Source organism: Phlebotomus papatasi, chromosome 3 (assembly GCF_024763615.1).
Source record: "Phlebotomus papatasi isolate M1 chromosome 3, Ppap_2.1, whole genome shotgun sequence".
NCBI lineage: Eukaryota > Metazoa > Arthropoda > Insecta > Diptera > Psychodidae > Phlebotomus > Phlebotomus papatasi.
In genome coordinates, this window is record NC_077224.1 from 70,558,725 (window position 1) to 70,586,542 (window position 27,818).

The following is a 27,818-nucleotide window of genomic DNA, read 5'->3' on the forward strand; positions in this document are numbered from 1 at the left end:
ATTCATAACCCTTTCTGTCTTAAAATCTTTGCCCATATCTATCCTACTCATTCGCACTCTTCTTCTTTTGAACATCATACCAAATTAAATGTAGTTCAATCCAATTTCGAGACCAAAAGAGTGGGATAGACTTATGCAATTTTTTGAGAAAGAAACGAACACGAATTTCGATTTGATAAATCATATCGAGCGAAAAGGCGTGTTGAAGGCATAAAGATCTAAATTCAATTACCGAGCGAAGTTGACTTTTTGCTACCCAAATTTAAGTTTTTTTTAGTAAGAACTCAGTTAATAACAAGCTATCACAATAATTGATTAATTTTTTCCAAATACATGGCAATTTTAATTAAATTTGATAAAATTTTACTAAAATTATACTCCTATTTTTTACGGCTCAAAATAATCATGAAGATATTATAGGTAATCTTTTTTTTAAAATCATTTTAAATTCTATCTTTGTATATCTTATGGCCACTACACATTAGGGAAAGTTATGTTTATATTGTAGCAAATTCTCTACGTCTCCACTGGTAGAAATAAAAGGGTCACCGGGGATCCTTTGAAAGAGTCACAGTTTTGACACCTATTTAACTCCGGAATGAACGAATAAAACCAATGAATAAGTCATCTTCGGTATTCGCTCAGGTCTGAGAAATATGATATGAGTAATTATTTTTACAATAAAACGTAATTTATCGTGATAATTGTGCATACAACATTTCAAGAGATACAAGTGAACGCAAGTAAACCTTCCAAAGAATCAAATATGATCTATTTTTTCTGAAAAGGGTCTATTTGACTCTTTTATTTTTACCAGTGTGTATAGGAAAAACCCTTCAATATGGAAATTAATCTTTCTAGTATGTAGGAGGGTATTAGGATTTTTTTCCAGTAATGAATATCATATAAATCTCATATATTATCTAATTGATTATGAAACTAAATTATTTTATGCAACTAATGGTGCTATTCCAATGAAAAATGAATATGTATTTTAACACTTTACTGTTCTCAAGTGCTTCTTCATCATCGACTTTTCTATTGGTTGCAGTTACGACTATTTGAAGGTTTTAGAACACGGCGAGGATTGGGGAAAACAGATGAGACAGGAATCAACACAAAGAAAAGTCGATTATGCAGAAGTACTTGAGAATAGTAAAGTACTAAAAAAAATATGCCCTTTTTTCATTGGAATAGCATTTATTGGGTCATCTTTTAGATCAGTGAAATCTTATAAAAACGAAATTCACTTACCATTTTTTTAAATGTTTTTATTATGTCTATCCCACTCTTCTTCTTCGTCTCTTGAACGTTACAACGAATTCAATTTAGTTCAATCCAATTTCGACTGTGAAAGAGAGGTAGGGAAACTGGGACACCACCAAACACTGCGACTTTTTTAATCAGATATTCCACTTTAAAGGATAAGATTTATAGAAATTTATAGACATTGTAGGGATGCTTGTCTACTGAAGAAATGGTTGAGATAGTCAAAATTAGAAATAAAAATTAGTGTTTGGTGCTACCCCGTGTTTGGTGGTGCCCCAGTTTCCCCTATAGATATTTATGCAAAACGTTGAAGAAGGAAAGAGATTCGAATTTAGATTTCGTGAAATTTTTCAGATCTAGAAGTAAAATATTGTTCTTAGGGCTCATTCACATGATGAAAAATTGCATAAGAAAAAATACATAAACCAAAATAGAGCAATCTGATTGGCTGAGGCTTATGCACTTTTGCATAGAAATTTTTCATAAAGATGATTTTAATTCTCAATTGAATTCTCAACTGTTCCCAATTTCAAATCGAATGCGCGCGCGACAAAAAATCAGCTGTCAAACAATTGTGCGGTGCGGTGCGCGAAACAGTTTGTTTTCCTGCCCGGCTGACACCAGCTGCTAAGTTTCTCAGCATGCTGATACACTGAGCACATGATCAGCAATACTTTCAGCTAGAAATATTGCTATTCTCAGCTCAATTGTATAGTGCTGATAATCGAGCTTAATTCAGTGCTTTTCTCAACACATTTTCTAGTATAAGACACTAGCGGTCGTAGCGGCTGTTTCAGAAAACAGAAACCGGTGTCAAACGTCAAAAAAGAGTGGAAGGAAAATTGTCTCAAGTGCACAGAAAGTGTTTCCTTTTCAGGAAAAACCGGCAAAATTGGTAAGTTCACTTCATATTACATACAGTTTGTTTGAAGGATTGGGAAAATAGAACTTCTTCTGGTCATGGGAGAATAGTTTCTTTATTCAAGAAGAGTTCTCCATACCAGTGAAATTTTAGATCTTTTCCACTAGAATTTTCCGTCCGGGAGTGAAAATTTGTGGAAAATGCGCAAGTTTGTAGGTGAGAAATCAGTTTAAGATCGAGTATTAGGAATCTCCCGGCCGGGGAAGAATTTTTTTGACATTTCCAGAAGTGTTCTTCAAGAAATGGCTTTTCAGTGCAATTCTCGGCTTTTCCACTAGAATTTTCCGTCCGGGAGTGAAAATTTGTGGAAAATGAGAAACTCTGTAGGTGGAAGATCAGTTTAAGATCGAGTATTAGGAATCTCCCGGCCGGGGGAAGACTTTTTTTGACAGTTCCAGAAGTGTTCTTCAAGAAATGGCTTTTTAGTGCAATTCTCGGCTCTTCCACTAGAATTTTCCGTCCGGGAGTGAAAATTTGTGGAAAATGAGAAACTCTGTAGGTGGGAGATCAGTTTAAGATCGAGTATTAGGAATCTCCCGGCCGGGGGAAGACTTTTTTGACATTTCCAGAAGTGTTCTTCAAGAAATGGCTTTTCAGTGCAATTCTCGGCTCTTCCACTAGAATTTTGCGTCCGGGAGTGAAAATTTGTGGAAAATGAGAAACTTTATAGCTGAGAGATCAGTTTAAGATTAGATGTTAGAAAATCCCTGGCGAGAAACCCAAAAGCAATACTGAAAGCATCAAGGACATCAAAGACTACAATTTCTATAAAGTATGGAAAGGCATGTATCAACAATAATTTCCTTTTACGATAACCTATGAAATGGGACTTTTTTCTCTAATATTTAAATGGAGCTAAGGCTTATCATAATGTAATTTGGCTGCACAATTAGTTTGCAGAACTAAATTATTTTATAGATACATTTCTATTTAAAAATAGGAGAAAAAAGCCCAATTTCAATGGTACCCCTTTTCAAAGGTGCCCCACTTTCCCCTATACTAAAAAGGAAATTTTATTTTTAATTGATTTTTTTGTTTGTTCTACATTTTCAGAAGCATCAACAGCTTCTAAAATTGATTTTGCCAACTCAATTAACGCCAAATTCGTGCAGCAAAATATTGGAAGTACTCTGCGAAATATCAGGCAAGTAATTTGCAGAAAAAGACAGGATCAAAACAGCAGGAGAAGAAGCAGTCATCATCTGGAACATCATCCAGTTCTGATTCTGAGAATAATTAACTGTCTTCTTATTGATTCTCCGCAACCCTAAAAGCCATCTTTTGTAAGAATTTAATAATAATAATGAATGAATTATGTCTTTATATTGCTCTGGATTGGCAAATTTTTTTTATATTTCCAGAAAATTCGTGAATTGAATGCCATCCATTATTTTTTTAAATTTTGTATTGTTTTCAAAAGAGTTTTGAAAGGAATAAAATATTCTAAATTCAAATATTTTTTTATTCTGAAAATTCCTAAAAAAATACTGAGATTATCTGCTGAGAGCGAGCTAAAAACTCAGCAGCTAGTTCGGGTGATCGACCATCATGAGCGCTGACCCGTAACATTTTCATATATTGCCTCAGCACTAATTTCATACAACCTCGCTGAGATTTTAGCTCAGTAATCAGCAGCTTTCAGCGCTGAACTCAGCTAACGGTGTCAGCCGGGTGTGTAAAAATTCACGAAGGAAGGAAAAAGTACCTTAAATATGGGCCAGAAAGTTTTCCATGTCTGCCCTTGTGCGTGATAATCAAGGTGGGAAAGGGATACATTGAGCAGAACGTGCAGAAAGTGCAGAAAGACTGAATTTGGAAATGTGTCGTAATTTGACCAGTTCCTGAGAGTTATCCAGCATTCCGGAGGACTCGGAAGAAGCAGAAAGAAGTATAGGAGCACCACTTCAACTCCATCAACAGAAATGTGATGATTGTCCTCAAGAAATCAAGAACTGAAATGTCCAAAATTGATCTTGGAAGGGAAATTTGTGGTCTTTGCATTGTATCCGGAGGGAAGTACCTGAGCCGCAGAACCTGGAGAGGATCTCATATCAATTGTGTTAACAAGTAAGAAAAATTACGATCATTGTTTAGTAATCACGGAAAGTTGGTTAAAATCTCATTTTCAAAGTCTTTATTCTGGGCTTACAAAAGCTAAGGGGCTTCTCAATCAGGAAAAAAAGTCCCAAATTATAGTAAAATAGTTTATTTTATTCACTTTCCCATTTTGTCAGAAACGCCTGAATGAATTTTCAGAGATTTATTTTAATTCGATTAATCAATGGATTCTCACAATCTATATTCTATATTTTTATTATTATTTTTTTTATATTATTAGTATTTTCTTGGGAATGATTTTTTTGAACACGTTTTTGATCAGATTTTCTATATTTATTTAATATTCTGTAAAAATGAAAATCTATAGAATAGATTCCTAATATATTTCATTTTTGTTTTTTTTTCTCTTTTGTGCAGGAAAGCAGATTCCAAAATGTTGGTAGTTTGAGAAGTCTGAATGAAACTCGGCGTTACACTGCATCCGTCAAGAAGAAGAACTTCGCAACAACCCAAATAGGAATGCTTCATATCTATAAATTATTAAAAAAAAAAATAAATAAGATTATCTTTAAAATATATTTATTCTCTTATAACTACATTTATTCATTACACATTCAAAGAACTCTAAACTTTTCAAAATAAATCATTTTTATCAATATTTTTCAAATTGCATTTTATTTTAGACTCCTCTTTCATTTTTAATTGTTCTTCAAATGGTTGGATATTGGTTCTTTTCAATATTTCAATTTAGTTTTTGGAAACATCGAAAGCTTTGAGAAGTTATGTCAATTATATTTACCGGAACGCTCATAATTTTTTGTAACTTTGCAAATTAATCGATCAATATGAAATTTCATGGGGTTGTTATATATACAGTAGAGTCTCTCAAATCTGAATCTCTCGAATTCGAACACCGTTTGGATTCAAAATGTCAATTGTGAGGTTATGTTAGAAAGTCGTATTCTGCATGAATAAAAATCATGTTTATGAACTTTTTTATATACATTATAATGGTATAAAATGAAAAGGAAGTATGTTACCACTAAGACTTGTGAGAAAATATGCGAATTCGGTTCACAGTACAATTTAATCTCACATAAATTTCGTTAGTTTTGAAAAAAAATCGTTCGAATTTGGGGGATGAGAAATGTCAAAAATACCCCCCGAGCGTTAGAATTTAGGAGACTCTACTGTATTTCATGAATACAATTTTTCAAATTTGAATTCAAAATGGCGGCGTAGCAATACGCCTGGGGCATTTCTGTTCTTCGGAGGAGGACCCCCCCATACATAGATCCTTCAATGGACATTATTATGTATGTATGTATGTATGTATGTATGTATGTATTTTTATTACCAACATGTGCCTTTACATTAGCCCCCCATACCAAGCGTCCGCCGCCGTCTTAGCGTTGACGACCAGCCTCCAAAGCCAAACGGCGGAAATGCTTTTTCTCAGGCTGTGTAGTCTTTTGTCGTGTTAAACGATCTTTTCTCTGCAGACTAACAAGCAGTACTCACCAGGATGTGTGGGATGTTTTTTATTTTCTCCTCACCCCCTTCCAAACCTTCCAAAACTATCTTTTTTGGTTTTTCTCGAAAACGGCTCCTACGATATCTTATTATTTTATTATTATACCTTTTCATCTTATTATTTCTTATTGGATATATTTTAGAGGTGGTCCAGCCGAACATTTCGCTCAAACATACCTATGACCTAAAAAAAATGCCATCTTGAATTTTCGAATGTTTTACTGGCCTTGAAATCAGTTGAGTCGGTTAAGTAACGGAGAATGACTTTTTGTTTGTCCGTATGATAGCAACTTATGCCGGAACATTCTGAAATGATCATTTATATAACAATTTATGCTATTCAAATGCTTTTATGATTAATTAAGTAATTTGATCTCTAGTAGAACAGTAACCATCAAAATATCATGCGAAAAACTCATTCACAGAGAGCTCTATCTTGTGAGTTCAAACATTCCGCAAAGCTGGGACACTCTGTCATTTCGTTTCATTACAATTACAATTCTTTAATGTCATTTAAAAATAAGAATACTTATAACGACGATTATTATGCAACGATAACTGCATCAGTCTATCAGTGGATCTATGTATGGGGGGGTCCTCCTCCGAAGAACGGAAATGCCCCAAGCGTACTACTACGCCGCCATTTTGAATTTAAATTTGAAATTTGAAAAATTGTATTCCTGAAATATATATAACAACCACTGAAAGTTCATATTGATCGATTAATTTGCAAAGTTACAAAAAATTATGAGCGTTCTGGCAGATATAGTTTACATAACTTCTTATTTTTTTTATATTTCCACAGACTAAATAGAAATATTGAAAAAGAACCAATATCCAACCACTTGAAGAACAATTAAAAATGAAAGAGGAGTCTAAATTAAAATGTAATTTAAAAAATATTGATAAAAATGATTTATTTTGAAAAGTTTAGAGTTCTTTGAATGTGTAATGAATAAATGAAGTTATAGAGAATAAATTTATTTTAAAGAGAATCTCATTTATTTATTTTTTTTTTTAAATAATTTATAGATGTGAAGCATTCCTTTTTTTTGTAACAATGTTGGTCAGCGACGTTTCAAAAGTATTCCTATTTGGGTTGTTGCGAAGTTCTTCTTCTTGACGGATGCAGTGTAACGCCGAGTTTCATTCAGACTTCTCAAACTACCAACATTTTGGAATCTGCTTTCCTGCACAAAAGAGAAAAAAAAACAAAAATGAAATATATTAGGAATCTATTCTATAGATTTTCATTTTTACAGAATATTAAATAAATATAGAAAATCTGATCAAAAACGTGTTCAAAAAAATCATTCCCAAGAAAATACTAATAATATAAAAAAAAATAATAATAAAAATATAGAATATAGATTGTGAGAATCCATTGATTAATCGAATTAAAATAAATCTCTGAAAATTCATTCAGGCGTTTCTGACAAAATGGGAAAGTGAATAAAATAAACTATTTTACTATAATTTGGGACTTTTTTTCCTGATTGAGAAGCCCCTTAGCTTTTGTAAGCCCAGAATAAAGACTTTGAAAATGAGATTTTAACCAACTTTCCGTGATTACTAAACAATGATCGTAATTTTTCTTACTTGTTAACACAATTGATATGAGATCCTCTCCAGGTTCTGCGGCTCAGGTACTTCCCTCCGGATACAATGCAAAGACCACAAATTTCCCTTCCAAGATCAATTTTGGACATTTCAGTTCTTGATTTCTTGAGGACAATCATCACATTTCTGTTGATGGAGTTGAAGTGGTGCTCCTATACTTCTTTCTGCTTCTTCCGAGTCCTCCGGAATGCTGGATAACTCTCAGGAACTGGTCAAATTACGACACATTTCCAAATTCAGTCTTTCTGCACTTTCTGCACGTTCTGCTCAATGTATCCCTTTCCCACCTTGATTATCACGCACAAGGGCAGACATGGAAAACTTTCTGGCCCATATTTAAGGTACTTTTTCCTTCCTTCGTGAATTTTTACACAGGAAAACAAACTGTTTCGCGCACCGCACCGCACAATTGTTTGACAGCTGATTTTTTGTCGCGCGCGCATTCGATTTGAAATTGGGAACAGTTGGGAATTAAATTGGGAATTTCAAAGTAAAATTTCTTATGCAATTTTTCATCATGTGAATCCAGCTTTAGGTATGTAAAGTAGAGTTCCTCAAATTTTGAATATTTGGGGGGCGTAGATGACATTTCTTACTCCTTAAATTTGAACAATATTTTCAAAAACGTAACGGAATTCATGTAAAATTCACTTTTCTAAATTAAGGAAAATAACTTTAGAGAATTTTATCAATTTAATTTGTTGTCAAATAGGCGGAATTTGTTAAGAAAATTGATATAATACGACAATATTGAGGAAACACCAGAGAAAAATAGTTCTAATTCAGACTCCATGCAAAATTTCTTTTACATAACCTCATATATTACATTTTCAATGCAACCGTCGTTCAAATTTGAGAAGTTCAAATTTGAGGAACTCGACTGTAATATCTCAGAAAATATAGAAAGTACATAAATTCTGTTATGATAAACCCCTCTAAAAAAGAATTCTAAAGTTTTGACGTATTATCCGTGAATTTTACCATAACTATATAAATACAATTTTCAAATAAATACATTTGCTGTACAGGAGAACAAATATTCTTGCGAGAAAACTTGAATGCACATTTTTTATTAGTCTGGAGGTGCAAGAAAGGTCAATTGGGGGGATTCTGTAGATATCTTGCTTGGAGTAAACTAATGAAAAATGCAAATCACTGCAGTTTATGGTAACAAGGAAGAAATATTGAAAAATGAATGTAAAAAGAGAGATTCACTTTGGGTATTTGATGTAAATATATAAGAGAATTTCCATGCAGTAGGTGGATTATTGCGAAAATGCCCATCAACTCGTCCAACCTTGATACTTGAAGTTGAAACTTATATTGTGATATATTTTTTTTAAACGATAAAACAATAATTGTACACACACAAAATTGTTCACCTTCACAAGACATGTTTGCCGGATAGTTTTGAACAAGTTACTTTTTAATATGTATGGCTTGATAAGGCATTTTCTCCTTCTCTTAGCTCCACGTGGTTAGCAAATCAGATTAAGTTTGTGGCGTATAAAACGTAGTAATATTTAAATTATGTAAAAGACTAACAGAAACTTTCGTTGAAGGTTGAAAGCCGGTGTTCGATGAGGAATTCATTCATATTATTTTAATCTTTTCAGATAGTCACATGTGGTAACATACAAATGTAGAACAAATTTGTATTAAATTTATTTTCGATGTGTGCAATCATGATTCGCAATCTTTTTCTTCTGTTTCTCCTTCCGCTGAAAATAAAAAATCACGATACTGCTGATTTATTCGTCTCCTAATGTGCTTACCATGAAGATGAGCCGCGAATATCAGATAAATGTTCCAGGAAATGTTCTCCAAAAACTGCCTGATAGTAGAAGAGAAATTACATTGAGCACTTGACATTGAACATTTTAATGACTAGTTGCGTATAATTTTCAAATATTTATCATAATAATGTGAGTCCAGCAGAATTGTGACGAGTTTTTATTTCATTTTTTTTAAAGACGGGATTACGTTTCCCAATAATAACAATTTCCATAATTAAACATTGTTCTTGTAATTATGTCCTAAGATGAATTGACTTTTCGCAATTTGTTGAACTTATTAATTATGAGGATTTTTGACTCAACTTGCTTCCAATGTACTAAAAATTATTCGCCTACAGATAGTCAAAAGGTAATTCAAACAGCAACAATTTAACCATATTGAGATTCTTAAGCCTGAAGTGTGGATAGGAAAGAAATGGTTGCACCCTCAGAGGGAAGACACTGTCCAAAGGCTTCCAGCAGCAGAGGTTCTTCCGTTACGGCTGTTGAAAAGTCCTGAAAGCTCACTTTTCCATCCTTATCAATGTCAAACTTCCTCAGAGCAATCTCTACCAAATCCCGAACTCCTTCATCCGGATCTTCATCTTGGGGTTGTTTTATCAGACAATTCCTCAGAAGGATGAACATTTCGTCCTTTGTAATGTAACCATCGCTATTGAGATCATAAACCCTAAAGCAAAATGCTACTTTCTCTGCTTCGGAACCTCGTAAAAAGATGGATAAGCCAACGATCCATCCTTCGAGCCTCAGTGGCATTCCTTCGTACCCTGTATCCCAGGCACAAAAGATCCTCTCCATCAGAGTCTCTTCCGTCACAATGTCGAATGTGCTGTGCAAAAGTTCTCTAAACACTGCCCGGTCAATTCCCTGGAAATGCACAGAATTTTACCTTAAAGAAAAGTATAGAAAACAATTAAAAATACTTGTAAAATTATAATTATTTTAGCATTTTTAGATATTATTATTACACACCGTTAATATTAGATTGAATATTTGTTTAAATAAAGGGCCCTGAATAAAGATATACGCGAAACTATTCATATCTCCTTTACATACTTATGGTGCATTCAATTATCTATATTGCTCTGTAGAATTCTTTAAGTCATAAGGTGCTATGGAACCATTTTAAAATAATTTATATTATTAGCTTACTTCTATGATCAAAATTAAGTATATTTTACTACTTAAAAAGGTTTCTTTTATTATTTTAAAAGTAACAGAACTAATTCTAAGACACATTGTAAGGACAATGCGTTTAATGTTGAATAAAATAGTAAAAACAATCTAAAATCTTTTAATTTTATATTCTTTAATTTTTCAACATTGGAACGAAGTCGTAAATGAAACTTTGTTCACAAATATTATTTATTCCTCTACCAGAAAACACTCATTGCACAAAGCTTTCCCACTAGATAAAAACTCACAAAACATTTTTAAAAAAAAGCTGAATTGTTGAGAACAAGAAATTATTTATTCGAGAAAATAAATTGAAAAAGTAAAGATTCTGTGTAAAGATTGTCCATATACCAAAATATGCGGTTTTTATGGACAGTATATATTTAAGATAATTCTTTTTTTACAAAACAACATTATCACAAGTTTATGACGAAAATGCTCAATTTTCTTAAAGTTAATCTGTAAAAGAGTGGCTATGTGTCCCAGACTTTGTAAGGTGCTCAAACTCGTGACTATGGTGTCTACACATTAGTAGAAATTTTTTAAAAAATGCCTTTTTAAAGAAAATTTCCCCTATCCTTGTAGGCAAAAACGTCAGATTTTTTTAAAAAAGGCATTTTTTTAAAAAAATTTCTACTAGTGTGTAGACGCCATTTAGATACTATACCTCAAAAGTACTTTTTTATCATTTACCGTTTACCGGGTTTCAACCGACTTGAGCCAACTTATAAATCACTAAAAACATTGGGCGATATACAAGCTTTAAGAGTAATATTTATAATTCAGAAAGAAATGAGTTATTTGTTAAAAATCGGTTCATTACCGGTTCGTGACCGATTGAAACTGCTGCAGTTTTATTGCAAATTCTAAGACCCAGAATAGACACAGGGATCGGCTTAGGGATCAGCCCGAAAAATTAGGATTGGTGTTGATACTAATCTGATCTTCTAAATTCGTGAGGTCTAGTGAAATTACGGGGATTAGGCGACATCAACGCCAGTACTAAAAATAAAAAGCTTCACTTTGGGGGTTTTTGGGATGCTTTTCGAAATGTTAATTGGATGAAAGAACATGGAGAGTAATGGTACGCAATGTTTCAAAATCTTAAAACGCATTATTATTGGAATAAAGAGAAGATCAGAGCACATAAGAAGTCTTTCAAATATCAAAGTGTAATAGAAATTTATGCTTAAAACGCAAATCCTTAATCCTAAATCCTCAGTGTATGATAGTTTGAGCTGATCCTTTACCACCAAATTTTTCGAGCTGAGTATTCTCCGGGATCAACCTGTGTCTATTTTCGGCAAAACGAGCGTAAACATGATGATAATGTCACATATAAGATTAATATTAAGATTAATACTTTCTGAACTGCGAGAGTGCTAACAAGGGATAGCAAGTGTTTTATCTTGCCCCTCTCTTGATACTTATTATGCTTTCCTTTCCAATTTAAATTTCAATTTCAATTTAAAACAAATTATATTACCTAAAAATGTCACATCGAAAACTATGATCAAAACAATTTAAATTTTTACTAGATTGCAAATGAAAATTTCATGTGGAAATTATGGATAGTACTTCTAAATCATAACGAAAATTGCATGCAGAAGGGAAAGATTTTCCCAGGGTGAAATGCATAAATTATCCCAACCAGTACAAAGTAATCAAAACAATTTGTTAAATTATACTAAAAGTCTTTTATGCAAGTCATATGGTTATTCCACGATGGGTTACAGCTCATTCACTTAACGTATATATATAAGGAATATTTAATGAAGAAATCAAAAGGCGATAAGAAATCACTAGTAAGTAATTTGCATTTCTGGATGGGAGATTGCGTGCCGAGAAGACATAAGAAAATTATTTTTGTTGAAAACAACCAATCCCCCCAATGACAATTCTTAACTGATAATTCGTCCAAAAGACACGACTCTTTTCCTATTAACTTCGACAAATATAACAATAATGGCAATTTATCTGATTTAACAAGAAATTACTATTTGCTCAGAATGTTCATTTAAATTAAATTTTATTATTAAATGTTTTTCTTTTGTTGATTTGGCCTATAAATGGATATTTCCTCATCAATAGCCCTATCCTATTCGTGTTTTTGCACAAATTCCGCTATAGCATTTCTCGTGTTATTTAATTACTTTCGTAAATTCAGCACCTATCATTGATTGGCACATTACCACAAGTTGAAAGGCATTTTAATGCCCCTTTCTACACCTTTCACCTTGCAGCAGAGAAAACACCAGGCGCCTCCATCCTTCCCGCCACCCCACAATGGAGGCGCCGGGTGTTGAAAATTTTCAAAAGCATTTCGCCTTTTCAAGACGATGGCAAAAGGCGTGCGACATGAAAAGCCGTCAAAAATTGGAGACAAAATGAATGGGGGTGATTTATGAAAAAAGAACAATGTTTCATCAATTTTCTATAGCATTTCAATATGTTGTTTATTTGATTATTCAGGTGAACAAAACAAAAAAGAAATCCGACAGCCAAACCCCCTTCTTTTTGTCAGGATGGATAAAAATGTACAACCAGCGGAATTGTTTATCAATGCTGCTCGGGAGTCATGCTTTGTATGGTATATGCAAATAGATCAGGACCATAAAATGGCATATAAAATCAGGGTATAGTATCGGATTTTTGTTTTTTTGAGGGAAGTAAATTGACAATAGTATAAGGAACACTACTCCGGAGAACTCACCTCAATTGTAGCATGGGGCTTTGCAATAACCGACCCCGGATTATTGGCTGCCAGAACTCTCGATGTAACGTGACAATTTGTAACGAGTTTTTTGTAGATTCGACAGAGCGCCTCCAGTTCAATTCTACCAAAGAGAATTAAAAGAAAGTCCATGATAAGCCCTAAAAAACCTCTTGTTATTGTGATTCAACAAAGAATACGGTCGAGGAATCGAAATGTTGAAGTATACCTTAACGTAAAAGTTTGCAACCAATTCGAAGGAAATTGCATGATTGGATTAGTTTTAGCTTATCAAGAAATCTGATGTAATTTATGAATGTTTTAACTATCAAAATAGGACGCAAAACTTCTTAAAATAGTCTCACTCATAAATATTTATTGACAGAATAAAGGTATAAGAATATGAATATTTAAAAAGGAGGCAATAACCCTTCATTGATGTGGATGGAATGCGTAAAAATATATCATAAATAGAAAGATCAATAAATTAAAATTAAAATAACCGTTGCAAATTAAAAAGTAAGGTAGAGTCCTATGTCGGCTATGAATGTATTTTTGACTCAAATAAATTACTACCATAATTTAATTAAATAAAATAAAATAAAATTAAATTAAATTAATTGAAATTCATTTAAAAATGACATTAAAATAAGTGAAAAACAAGACTCTTTAACACAAATTTCACATTAGTTTAAAAGGATTTTTAAAAATTTTGAAAGTTATAAAAACTTTGAATTGCCAATAATGAAAGGGGTAACTCATAAGTAAAAACTGTTATCAGTTGCCTGAGAAATATTTTGCGAAACCCAAAAACAAACGAAAAATGTTTCGCGTAACCCAATAAATCCAAAGATATTCGAAAACCTAAAAACCCAAATTGTTTCGCGAATCCCGTGAAACCCATGAGAAAATTGACAGTACTCTTTTTGAGTTTTTTTGGGAGACATTAGGGATCCTGGACAGTAAACATGACAATGATTACTTAAAGGGGAACCCGAAAAACCTAAAGATTGTTTTTGAAAACCTGAGACACCAAAAAAAGTTTCGCCAAATGCGAGAACCCTAAAAGAAAATTGTTTAAAACGATAACTGAAAAAACTCAAAAATTATTGATCGAAATCCGAGAAATCCACAAAAATATTCTCTAAACCACGATGCATAAGAAATCTTTGACAGCCAAGGGAATCAGAAACCTCCAAAATATTCGTGAAACCCGAGAAATCCTCAACTTGTTTCGCAAAATTTGAGAGGTCGAAAAATTGATTCCCGAAACCTGAGAAATCGAAAAAAATGTTTTGTGAAACTTGAAAAATCCAAAAATGGTCGTGAAACTTTAGAAATCCAAAAACGGAAATATTTACGAAACCCGAGAAACTATGCATCCTTGACAGTAAAAATGAGAATGAACTTCATTTTAAACGAAGGAATTTGAGAAACACAAAAATTTTTTCATGAAGCCCACAAACTCAAAAATTGTTTTACGGAACCTGAAACACCTAAAACTCGTTACTCGTTATTCGAAATCCATCAAAATATTCGCAACACCCAAGAACCAGAAATCCTTGGCAGACAAGGTATAATTCGGGAAACCCAAAAATAGTTTCGCGAAAATTAAGAAACCAAAAAAGTATTGTAACATTTTAAAAACCCAAGAATTGTTTCGCGAAACCCGAAAAACGTGTGACAAAATTCAAAAAACCCACGAAAATATTCACGAAACCAGACATTCTGGAAAGAAAAAAATAGAATAGGCCTATATTTACTTTAAAGGGAACCCGAAAATCTCGAAAATTGTTTTGCGAAACTTGAGAATCCCAACGAAAAGTTTTGGAAAACTCAAAAATTCAAATATTATTTCACGAATCCCGAAACACCTAAAAATTGTTACTCACTGTCCAAAAAATGCATGAAAATATTAAAAAAAAAACGAGGAACCAGAAATCCTTGACATAGACACAGGAGTTTGAGAACTTAAAAAAAGCAATGATGTCACATGAAGATAAGAAGAGTTCTTTTAATGCAAACTTTGTGAAGCTTGCCATTCATCAATCTGTCTCTTAACCTATGATTGATAAAAGTTATGTCGTTTATTTATTGATAATCCTTAATAATGTTAATAGTAAATTAAAAAATCAGCGCTATTACCGTTACTTTACCGATTCATCACCGATTGTGACCGATGCAGTCAGGTTCAGAATTAAAAGGTCTTTAGAAATGTCCAAATTTAACCAAATCCCTTGAAAATTAGGCCCTCCAGGGTGGTTGACCTTTGACCTTGAATAATTCAAGATGGCGAATTAACCGGCGAAAGGGGTCTAAGGACGAAATGTTCATCTCGACTAAATACAAAACATATCTGAAAATCATTGAAATCCCAAGGGCCAATTTTTTGTAATGTTAAAAAAAACATACTTTTGGAGGGGTTAGAAGGGGGGGGGGTAGTTTGGGTAAGTTAGTTCGCTAGAGCATGCTGACTTGTGGGTGGGGGTCACCGAAGACCGGAAGTCAATATCTCTTACCGTTTAGCTCTTTCTTGAAAACTGCTCTTTCTTGGAGTTCGAGCAGTTAAAATATAAATTATTCCGTATTAAGTATAAAAGTTCTTTGGATTTAAAATGAGATTGAAACCTTGAAACCGTAATCATAATAAAACATTGAGGTTAGGCTATATTTAAAAATTTCAACACAAGGATTTCTAAGACAAAAAAAGTTATGTTGAAGTAGGAGGGGTTAAAAATTCCAACATTTGAAAAATTTCCGTCTAATTCCTTTATGTAAATTGAAATGATTTAAATTGGAATTCATTTCCACTTAACTTTTATCTTTTTATCACCATTCTTTCACCGTTGTCTCAATGTTAATTCCAACCTCCAGGACCAATCGGTGAAAATGTCCCTTCTTTGTTTGTATATCCCAGATTAACAATATTTTTACATTTAATTGAGGCTATGCCAGTCAAAAAAAGGGTGCAAAATTGCTGAGCTATTCTGATCAGCTGTTCGCTAATTTTATTATAACCTACGTTCTTAACTTATCGATAAGTACAGTAGAGTCTCGCTAATTCGGCTCTTTGAAGATCGGGCTACTTTATAATTCGGGCGGCAGTTAAATTCGAAAAAAGTTTGTTGTCATTTTTCAAGTTCGATTATTATTATAAAATGAAGCAAATAAGCTCAAATTTGTCATTATTTGTCTTAACTTTGATGTGATTTTGCATTATTAAGAGGTTTTCATGAAATTTATGCAGATGAACAAAAAATCGTTGCATTTCAAACAATTTGCTGCCCGAATTTCTCTCTAATTCGGTTGACATTTCGGTCCCAAATGCCCGAATTTGGGAAAGTCTACTGTAGACCGTTTGCAATGTGAGGTTATGGTGAATATAACCTTCGAAAACCCATTCAAATTTTGTTATGGAGAAACTTAATATTTCTCCTAATATTTTAAGCAATTTTTAATTTATTTATTTTCTTCTTATTCAAAAATCATGTCAAAAATATTCTAAAAAGCGTTAATCATACGAAATATGTTATGGAAGATCAGATGTCATATCATCCGCAACACCATTTTAAATGCCTTGTTTATTTACAAATTTCTCGATGATACATTCAAATGTTATTATTAAAAAATATATTTTACACGTACAATTTGAGGTTAGAAATGGATATAATCAAGAAGAAAGGTTATGTCTTTCACTACGAAATAGTTAACACATCACTTTCAATTTCAATTTTTTTAACTAAACGGTTAAGAAAATTTTGTCATTATTTTCATGCAATATCTGTGAACTTTTCCTATCAAAAAATCCAACTAAAAATCATCCAAATTTCGTTGTCTATTCCATTTGCTATTAGGTGAGATTCTTAACAATCTCACCTACTATAATCCTAACAAAATTTCATGTCCTCCGATCGCGCTCAAACTTGGCCAAAATGTGTTTCGCCACTTCCTGATCACGAATATATGGGGGGCTAAGTTACGTTCCCGGCCGGCCGGCCGGCCGCTCTTTGGAGCTTAATAGCTCCTAAACTAAAAAAGATATCGACTTGCGGTTTTCGGCAAAGGTTAAATATCGTATGAAAATTGCAACATGGTGCATTGACCCCCCACCCCCCTCCCCTCCTTCCGCCATTTTGAAGACCCCCCTTTTTTGTTTTCTCAATAGCTCCGGCCCTATGGCATCGAGCGGGGTCAAATTTTAGTATGTTATAACTGGGCCTTAGAGCTTTCCATCAATATCAAACTTAAGGTCCCCCGACCCCCCTGACCCGAGCTATAAGGGTCCAAAAAAATTTTCTTAAAATGGCCATAACTCCGGTTCTAATTATCAGAATTTAAAAAATGAGGGCTTTTTGGAAAGCTCTCGTGAAATGCCACTTCCTCTTCTAACATCGCAAGTTCATAAAACCACCGCTAGGGGCCCTATTATTAAAAAGAAAATTTTTAAATCTTAAAAGTTAAATAACTCAAAAATTCCTTATGCAATCGGGCTGAAATTTTAGTATGTTGTAGTCGTTGATTATACCTATCAAACAAAAAAAACCTTAAGTCGATCCATAACCCCTGACCCGAGCTATAAGGGGTCAAAGTTCGAACATTGACCGGCCTCTATCTCCGGTTCTAATTAACATATCGACATAAATTTTACCTTTTTGGTTTCGTCTCGATGAGCACTTTCAGATGGAAGTTCAAAAAGTCACCACAGGTGGCGCTGTGATAGCGTCAAAATTCATCGAAATTCAAAGTCACTTTTCTCAAAAACGGCATTGTGCAAGTTAATGAAATTTTAGTATGTTGTAGTCCAGTCTAGGACGTTTCCAAAATGGTGCGTATGTGCGCTGTGGTTTTAATAGAACCGGAGATATGAGGGGTCAAATTTCACGAAATTCAAAAAATCATATCTCCGGTTCTATGTGACCGATTTTGATGAATGAGGGCTTAAACGAAAGATCTCACCAAATGCTACAACTTTCTAGAATGTTTGAACTTTGTGGGACCAACACCAGGGGCGCCACAGTCGAAAAACCAATTTCAATATCACATAACCTCAATTATCTCGACTGTCGCTGAACCGATTTTGATGATTACTTCAACATAATTGTAGAGCACATTTGTCTCTACATTTCGTCCATACATCATTTTCCACTCAGACCACGCTATCACTCCGATTTTGCCGTTTAAGTGTGAAAAAATTGATTTTTCCCATAATAACGCTTTGAAATCACTCAGATGCCAATTTGACTGCCTCTACTCCACCAAGACACTTAAAATAGGGTTTTAAATGGAAAGTCCCACAAAATACAATAATTCTTTGATATAGTTGAAGTTCAACAAATGACTACTTGGGGAACTCTGGATGAAAAAACGAGTTAAGAAACAAAAAACCTCGATTATCTTGGCTTCTGAGTAATCGATGAGATCATGTTCTATGGGAAAATTATAGAGAACATTCTGGTCTACATTTCACCCATATATCACTTTTCTGTCAGTTCATCCAAATCCTTGATATTTTGGTTTAAATACAAAATTTGTATAATTTCACGAATTTTATTCAAGATAACTGAATGGCGTCTCCCAACTTCAGCTCTAAATCGAATTTGCATGCACTCCGAGTTAGCTCACGTTAAGAATCTCACCTACATAAGCCGGTTAGGATTATCTGTCCCTTTTTCACGTGCTTTCATATCCACTAAAAGAAAATTGCTAATAAACCTATCAATCACTCATTGTTACAGCAAAATGCACAACTTTGTGCTGCTATCGAGACGATAAATTGCAAATGAAGCAAATGAAACAGTCCGGGGAAAATTCATTTGAGCAAAAAAAAAAAGAAGAAAAAAAATTACCTGGAAAAGTGGGTTTTCTTCTTGAGTGAATCGAGGAGTTTGGGATTAATTTTCCCAGACGCGTCCTCCATCGGTGGTTTGGGCTTCTTTCGTCTCTTCTTCGTGGGATCACTGCTCGTGGATGCAGCAGTTTGAGTTCCACTACTGCTGGCATCTTTATCCGTGGCACCTGCAGCCCTGGCGTTGTTCGAGGCACGTCTGCCACTGGCCAGAAATATGGAAACACTCTTCATGATCATTGCCCCTGTTGCGAGTCCTCCACGTACCCCAGGCTGTTGACTAGAGCCGCGCGCACCATCCATAGCTTTTCCCCACTTTGCCATCGTCAAGCTCCTCCAAAACTCCCAGGACAGAACTTTTGCTGTGCGGCTCTGGTTGGCAGAGTGCTGTAATCATGTGAAAGACATCCATCTGAGAGAAGAGATATTGTGCTGTGCCACGACATTATTCAATTTACGTTATTTTAGTGGGTTTGAGTGCCAAAAAAAAGACAAATAAACAAACATTTCTTGAAGAGAGGTGGCTCTTTTGGGGAAAAGAAGTAGCTATTTTTGGTTACTTGCACTCTTTCTTTTCTCCAATACCATCTCTCGTGAGTTTGATCAATTTCTCATAAAAATAATGATGCCTTTTGCAATATTTTGCGGGGGAGGAGTACCAGTAAAAAAAAATCTTTTAACTACGAAATAACATATGGATTGTCCTCTGGGGTGAGTTACTCAATATTTTCTGCAAAGAGAACCATAATAAATTGGCTGAAAATCAAGAAATTCCTTCATAACTCTTTTAATTCAATTTCCCAAAATTTTCCTTAGAAATAAATTCGACTGACATGCATTTATTTCAACAAAATATCTCAACACAATTTTATACTGAGTAAAATCAATGAGAAAAGTCACAAATCATGCTCCTCTAGCTATCTATTCCACAGTTATAAATTACATCCACCCTCAACGACACAGAAAAAAAATTCTTATGCAATAATTTTAGATCAATGTCCCGTGCGATTAATAAAACTTTCCCTCCACAATGTATGAGCGCACAATGCAGAAGCATTCTCCATCCAAGTTTTCACGAAAAGTTGGCATTTTTCACTCTCCAAGAATACCTATTTATATCCCAAACACGATTTGATGAGAAAATTGCTGGTGAATCAACCTGGCGCCTCCATCGGATACCTTCATTGTCCAACTAACCTCAATACCACTTATGGGGGTGCCCTTTCCTTCGCAGGTCTGATGCCAAGAAAAAAATAACGATTGCCGGAAAACTTGCCACGTAATGCACAGAAATGCCTCTTTCCCGATTGAATAGGGAAAAAGAATGGCCTAACCGCTGGAACAAACACACGCGTAAAATTCACTTTTATTCACGTGTATTAATGCACCAATATCCCAAGGAGTTTCCCTTTTCTGGGTTAACCGCACAATTTTTTTTTCATACCTACCAAGAGCATGTTGATTTTGGTCACCATGGAAAAGAAGGGTCTTTACTTGTGGTAGGTATAGAACTTCTTAAAGTATTACTGCGTAGTACCATTATTTCTTAAGCAATTTTGCAAAAGTTTTTCTTATTTTCTCAATTTTCAACTAATTACAATATTTAAAAACTATCAAAGTTTCCTCATTTGTATACTTATTCACGAATATACCAACAACTTTCCCATTTTTAAGGGAAATAACACGACATAATTTGCCTGATGCTTGAAGGCTCTGAAATTATTAAATGTTTTTCCCAGACGTTTTCTTGGGAATATTGATAAATATTTCCAAAAGTCGAGATATTATATCAACTCTTTAAGGATAATAAGGTAGGTGAGCTATGAGTTTTCTTTTCTCATTACTTCTAAATAGGTATATTTATTTTGTCTTTCACGTGAATAGGGGAACGTGAGGCAAAATCTGACAACCTAAACATATTTTTAAAAAATCGATATTTTTCAAGATAAAAGAAACCGAGACATTAAATTTTTAAAATGCAGGTAGTTTCTAATGTTGGTAATTTGAAAAATCTAAAATTTTAATAAAACCAAATTTGGAATGTATAATAGCTCTGTATTGATCAATGAACGCATCAAACGCTGTCCAAATACAAGCTTCCGGAATGTGAGCCCATCCAAAACGAGGCTACCTGTTGGGAACTGATATTCTGGTATTTTCAAGACGTCCAGTATTTCTAACTGATTTTTTGTGTACCCATGACTTTAGAGCTCCTTCTATAACAATTCTGTAACAATATGACAATATCAAATGACAAATTTTTATGGTTAAATTCAGAAGCAGGACGACATTAACCCATTCAGTCAATGTACTAGAAACACTGGAGATAGAATATTCATATTATGCAATTACAGTGGGACCTCGATAGAGTCAACCCCCAATAGAGTCAATCTCCAATAGAGTCAACAGCTACTTTTTTACTCTACAGATTCCGATAGAGTCAACTTGGACCCAAATTGACTCCGATATACTCAATCTTTCCTTTATTATTGAAATAATATTAACAAATCATTTTATTATGATTTTTTTCGAAATTAAAATCAGTGTTTTGGTGTATCAATGTAACGTTTTTAACACAAGAAAAACATTTATGTAAGTCATGGTAATTATTATGATAAACTTGGCATATTAACCGTCTAATCATTTCGCAACAAAATAATTTTCTTTTCGTGATTTTAAGAGTTTTGATCGACTGAAGATTCCCTTGTCTTTTCCCTCTTGTCTTAAAATCTTTTGTTTAGGCCTATGAGCGTATTATAAGGAAATTTGTAATGTAAAGAAATACGTATAGGATGCTATATCTTTTGAAAAAACTTTTTTGAAATTCATTCAAACTTTTTAAAAAACTTAATTGTTTAAAAAAGTGTACATGATAAATGATCATAAAAATTACTCTTCTTCTTGAATTAATTTTAAGTTACACTTTTAATTTAAAAGTCTCCAAAGAAAACTTGGATCAAAAACAAAATAAGCGACAGAAAATTAAAATTGGTCAAGAAAAAAACGGGTAAAACTTTTTTCTTTGGTACATTGTAAGATTAAAGTGCAGAATGGTTAAAATTGACTTGGAGTCTTCGGACGACCCTTCATAAGTCAACTGGAAGATTATTAATACGAACGTCTTTTCCACCTGACCCTTTTCCTTAATCTTCCGAAAAAAAACCATATGACGTGATTTCCTGTAATCACAAAAAAACGATTTTAGTGGTGAAAGAAAGGGATAGGAGGGAAATGAGGATCATATTAATAATCCTCAGGTTGACTTATTAGGGGGTCATTCGAAGACTCCAGGTCGATATCTTTAACCATTTATCGCGCATATTACAGAACAAGAAGAAAATGAGAAAAATTGGTTTTATTCTCGGTTTTATTGCTCTTTTTGTGAAGTTTACAACCGTAGCATAACGAGAAAAGAACTTTCAATCTCTTCTTTTATATACTTAAACTTTAAAAGAAATTCTAGTTAATAATATTAATTGCATCAGAATTTTTAAAAGTGAAAAAAAAGAACTCTTTGTTACACCATTTCCTTATCTTAATATCGTGGGTGGACCTCAATATTATCACATGGAAAGTAATTTATACTTAGCATATTCACTAATTATAAAAACATTCCGTAAAATAAGTCCTTAATCTTCAACGTTTGCCCATACATATGAGTTTTTTGGGCCAGCGGATGTAGAATTGATGGGTTAATACTCGACTATCGTTTTGAATTTATCAATGATCTAGAACAAACATAAAATGATACCCCTTTCTATTAAAATTTCACATTTTAATTAATTTTTTTCGTACTCCAATAGAATCAACGAATCCAATAGAGTCTACAGGCCTGGAAATAATTAGTTGATTCTAACGAGGTGCTACTGTATATTCTTATTGGTGGTCAAAGACACGTCTTAACGGTCACTGAATTTAAATTCTGTGCACTTAATTCATTATAAACATTAAACATTATTGATTTAGATAGAGCAACTATCCAAGAAAACAAATTTGCAACTAGAATTCAAATCAGGAAAGAGGATGGTGGTCAATTTTAGCAAATTCGACGGGATGTCGTATTTTCCGTTAGCCATTTTGAGCAAAAATTTTGCATGATTTTCAATTGAAGGACTAAAGTAAATAAAAATCCGTTCCCGACCAGCAGTTCGAATATCAATAATCCAGAAATAAATCATCTAAAATCAGTCAATTTGCGTATGATGAATAATACCATGGTAAGGAATAGGTTAAAGGTCGTTGAATATAGAATTGCTATTACACTGAGAAAAAAAGAGGGTGCGATTAACATTTTCCTCGTAACTTTAACACTTTTTAGGTGTAAAAATATATCAACATTTTTTAATGTTAATTTTACACCTTTTTAAGGGTAAAATTAACATGAAAAAGGGTAATCTTAACCCATAATACACCTAAAAAGGGTAATATTTACACCGATTTTGGATCAATACTGCAGGGTAAAATTAACATTTCCGGAATGTTATTTTAACTTTTTCGGATTTCTCTCTCAGTGTACAAGCAACTCAATGAACCTCTGAATTATTGATATGATTCACATTGTCGAATGGTTTTGCGAATTTATCACACAAAAAAATCTAAGTCTGTTTTATGAAGTTGTTATACTGTTACAGAATTCCCCTACAGGATAATTTCCCGAGATGCATTAGCATTACGCATGTCTAGGAAAAACTGCCAAGTCAAGGCCCTTACTTATGTTCTTATTTTAGGATATCAATCAGCCTATATCTTCTCTTTTAATTTCAATATTGTCTATTTTAAAGTCATGCTGATATGAACTGCCCCACTTTCCCCTATTTGCAGTTATCGCTCTTCTGCGTACTCGCACTTTGAATTACGCTTGGGATTTTTGCAATTCTATACCGATTGAATTAATTCACAATGAACAAAATATAAAATTGCAGTTTATTTACTTTGAAAGTCAAGCAAAAATCAAAAACCGTGAAAAGTCTAATAAATTTTTTTGGATAAGAGTTGGAGTAGTTGAAGTCATCAATTGGAAATTTAAACAATTAAGCATGAAAATTTATGAGAGTCTTTATGCAATTATAAATCCATCACCCGGAAATTTCCTCGTGGAAATTATCTAAAAACCTATTTTGACTTTTCAAAAGCATTTCGTGTAATGGCGTAACCCTAATTAAAGCAAACAATTTCCATATGATAAATGAACTTAATTTCAAGCACTATATTGGTTTCTACCATATTTGCATATATTCATTCGGGATTTTACGTAACAAGAAAAGTTTTGTATTGTTCCTACAGAATTCATCAGTTGTTCATTCTTATTTCCAAAAATCAAAAGAAAGTGGGAGGGTGTTCCCACAAAAAAGAACCGAAAAGTTCAGAAATAAATTCGCATTATGGTTTTTTTTTTAATCAATCTTCCCAATCAGCATAATCTTGGTAATTCCAATTAACTCTTTTGTTCAACTTTTTTTGTGCTTAGCGATCATTGTGTAATTTAGTTATTTGGTATTGTTGCAGATAAATTAGTGATTTCCTTCTGGGAAAGATGATGACATCATCTAAAGAAATAAACTTAATGCTTCAACTGAATTGACTCCAGAATTTGATTCACAACTTTATTAGAAAAAAGTATAACTGTATTCTTCTCAACCTCTGCAATTTCTTCGATTTTAATTAAAGCCAAAACGCTCTTGCAGCAATGCCGTAAAATGCTTTTTCATCATCCCATTAATTGGTGATATGGTAGACAAAAAGAAAGATTTTCACACAAAACATTCTTGGGATTTATGTAATTTTCTTGAAGAGATGAGAAAGAGATTTACAAAAGACTCAGTGATTAGATTAATTATTCAATTTTGCTAGAGAGTCAATTATAGTTTTATGAGATCTGTGCTCTTATAGAAATAATGATTCACCTGTTTGTCTTCTAACGTTCTCGAAACAAACAAGAAACTTGCATAAAATAGTAGGTGAGATTATTAAGAATCTCACCTAATATTTAATAGGTAATAATAATAACTACTCCTTCGAATAAGCAATGTTAAAACCAAGGACTTTATGATTTTTGGTTTATCTCGTAAATGGATAAAAAGACTTGTTTCTATTTTCGAATATAGTCACATACGAAGATGGCCTTTATTCATTCCTTAAAACAATTTTTCAAAATCAAGCGGGTCGAGCCCCCTAAAATGTGAATTTCCTATTCAAGTTATCTCACTATTAGGTTTATTTGAAAGGTCTTGCATTTCTGTACAAATCTGAAGCACCTCCAATCAGCAATGAATTAGTAGGGGAAACTGGGACACCACCAAACACGGGGTAGCACCAAACACTGTGATTTTTTAATCAGATATTCAACTTCTGAGGACAAGGCCTATAGGAATTTATAGGCACTATAGAGATGCTTGTCCATTGAAGAAATGGTCGAAGAAATAAAAATTAGTGTTTGGTGCTACCTCGTGTTTGGTGGTGCCCCAATTTCCCCTAATGGAGGAATAATTCAACTTTAATTTATTACAATTTTTTTTTTTAAACTCTTGTCATTTCTCTTATTGTTCGATATTCATTTTAACCTTTCACTCAATAAGGATGTATTTTTGAATATGTCTTCCTGAACCAGACAATTGATAAGAAATCAATCGCTCAGAATAGTAAACGAATAACTCACAGCAAATTTTACAGGAGAGCGATTTGAAAAACTGAAATTTTACATGCAGTTATAGAATTTTTGAGATTTAAAATCTCTATAACTTTGAAAATAATTATCTTTCAAGTGTAATATTCACAGGGAAGGTAGAGGGTGTAAAAAAGTATCCAAAAAGCGAATAAAATGTTTTTTTTTGTAAAAAATTGAGTTATTCGACTTATATTCTGAGTCATCGAAATAATGTCACTCTATTGGTCATCCGATTATCTAGCCGTTAGAAAATTTAGAGACAAAAGATAAAGACGATAAAAAATGTTTATTGAAATCGGAAATGTTTTCTACAAAACTGGAAAGCGAATAAAGTCTGCTGAAAATTTTACCGCAAAAGGATTCATAAACCTTTAAGGATAAGAGGGTCAAAAATTGGAAATCAGAAAAAATAACTTTTTCCAACGTCTTTGAGCAAAACATAACTATAGAAGGCCGTAGGAAAAAAAATTTTGAGATACCGGTGTCCCTATCGTCCTTAAAGGGTTAACACTCATTTCTAGCGTTTTAACTGACTTAGAATTTAAGGTAAACGCTAAAATTTAACGAATTGTAAATGCAAGGTTTAAATCAAATTTCTTGGGATTATCAAGCGAATAGAAGTCTGTCCAATCACTTTCACAATAAATTAATTCTCCGTGGAAAACATGGGCTCCTGGTTCAATTGTACGCATGATACCGTTTCTCAAGGCTCGTAGTGAGTCAAAAACTAGTTGAAGTGCACATGGCAATTGGTTGCGATCAGTGGCAAAGACAATCAGAGCCAGTGCTCCCATAGCTCAGTTGGTAGAGTATTCGCCTAGATAGCGAAATGCCCCCAGTTCAAGCCTGGGTAGAGGCAGGAATTTTTTCCTGTCTCTATTTGGATTAAATTGTGGGTTAGGTATCACATGTTCTGATTGTCGCTCTCTGTGCACAAACACAAAATTTCTTGGGATTACGTACTAAGCGAACAGAAGTCTATTCAACCACTTTCAAAATAAATCAAATTTGGTTTTGTAAACCGTCTTCACATTTGAGGATAAGCCTAGTTCCCAGAAGATCGCAAAATCCTAAATTTCATCCTAATTAATTGGTTCAGCAGAATGTAATAGATTAATAATCCTTTATAAGCCAATTTATAAGTCAAAATTTCCCTAAAAATTGTGCCCGATAAGAGCTTAGAGAAGTTACGCCATGTGGCTAAGCCTTAAGTCTGAAGCCCATGTTGGACAGGTCATGGATCTTAATAAGCCTGAACCAATTTCAATCAATGATTAGCTTATGATTGGAAGCTGTTTTGTACTTGTAACTATTACAGATTTCGACGGTTTTTTTTTAGTAATAAAGTCAAAGGCGGAGTTTTTGTCTAATTTATGCCCTGTAAGTTTAATTTATTCGTATTTTTTATTTTATTCTTTTTAACTTATTAAATCGGTTTTGGGTAATCTTTAGAATAAAATAATTCCCCAATTGAAGACATTTTTTTTCAAAATGTTCCAACTGGCGAATGTATTGCTTATTATAGACGAGAACTGAGTGAATTCATAGACACTATAAAGTAATTTCTGTCCACTGTAAAACTGGTCAACATACAGCAGGTGTCAAAAGTTTGTAGCCTCACGTATGATCGGGAAACCAGGTGCAAAAAATGATAGAAAAAATTACTTTTTCGAATTTTTCTTTTTGCAAATTAGTTGCCTGTAATCCGTAGATTTTATTTATATATTTCGAAGAAAATAATTTTATTTCATATAAAAAATTATTGTTTTCCAAAAGTTGATCATTTGTGATTCGTCAAAAGTTTGTTGCCTCATTTGAAAAAGTTATTCAAAATGGTCATAACATGCAACCAACTTCATGTGAACCGGTTATATTTTGAGTTTATATCATTTGAAAAACAAATTGTGGGTTTGTACGTTTCTAAAGTTGTCTGTGGTAAATACATGTGTATAAAAGTATTGATAAATAACAAGAAATAATCTATTTCTTGATAATTTATAATTTAGGTTAAAAATTGCAAATTAGAAAAAGTTAAAAGAAGGGAAATTATCCAGATATACTGCCGGAATAAATCTTCGTCGTCAATTGTTTAATTTTATGGAAAATCTCTACAAAGTATACATAAAATCGCCAAAATATATGGTAATAAGGTACGACCACATCTAAAAAACGTTACTGGCAGACCTAGGCAGACCTTTCGACTCAGATCTCTGGACGATTTC

At 33.3% G+C, this 27,818-nt stretch overlaps 2 protein-coding genes across 2 annotated transcripts in view; one reads left to right on the top strand and one right to left on the bottom strand.

The window, feature by feature from the left end:
• Positions 1–9,267: 9,267 nt before the first annotated feature.
• LOC129808188 (calaxin) lies at positions 9,268–20,256 on the bottom strand. Its single transcript, XM_055857959.1, has 4 exons — positions 20,130–20,256; positions 18,934–19,319; positions 13,088–13,211; positions 9,268–10,065 (listed from the first exon to the last, which is right to left on the bottom strand). Exons 2-4 carry the CDS (start codon positions 19,254–19,256, stop codon positions 9,586–9,588), a joined length of 927 nt encoding a protein of 308 aa, XP_055713934.1. The 5' UTR covers positions 19,257–19,319; positions 20,130–20,256; the 3' UTR covers positions 9,268–9,585.
• LOC129808178 (uncharacterized) overlaps positions 19,285–27,818 on the top strand; it is a 31,102-nt gene continuing 22,568 nt past the window's right edge. The window contains exon 1 of the mRNA XM_055857945.1: positions 19,285–19,643. The gene's annotated coding sequence lies outside the window, so the exon portion shown is untranslated. The remainder of the gene's footprint in view (positions 19,644–27,818) is intronic.

Excerpts from the sequence above, each read along its gene's own strand:
- LOC129808188 (XM_055857959.1), bottom strand. The coding sequence starts at position 19,256 with ATGGCAAAGTGGGGAAAAGCTATGGATGGTGCGCGCGGCTCTAGTCAA. Across the intron at positions 13,212-18,933 it reads AAGAAAACCCACTTTTCCAG|AATTGAACTGGAGGCGCTCT; the intron begins GTAATTTTTTTT and ends TCTCTTTGGTAG. Across the intron at positions 10,066-13,087 it reads AGCCCCATGCTACAATTGAG|GGAATTGACCGGGCAGTGTT; the intron begins GTGAGTTCTCCG and ends GTGCATTTCCAG.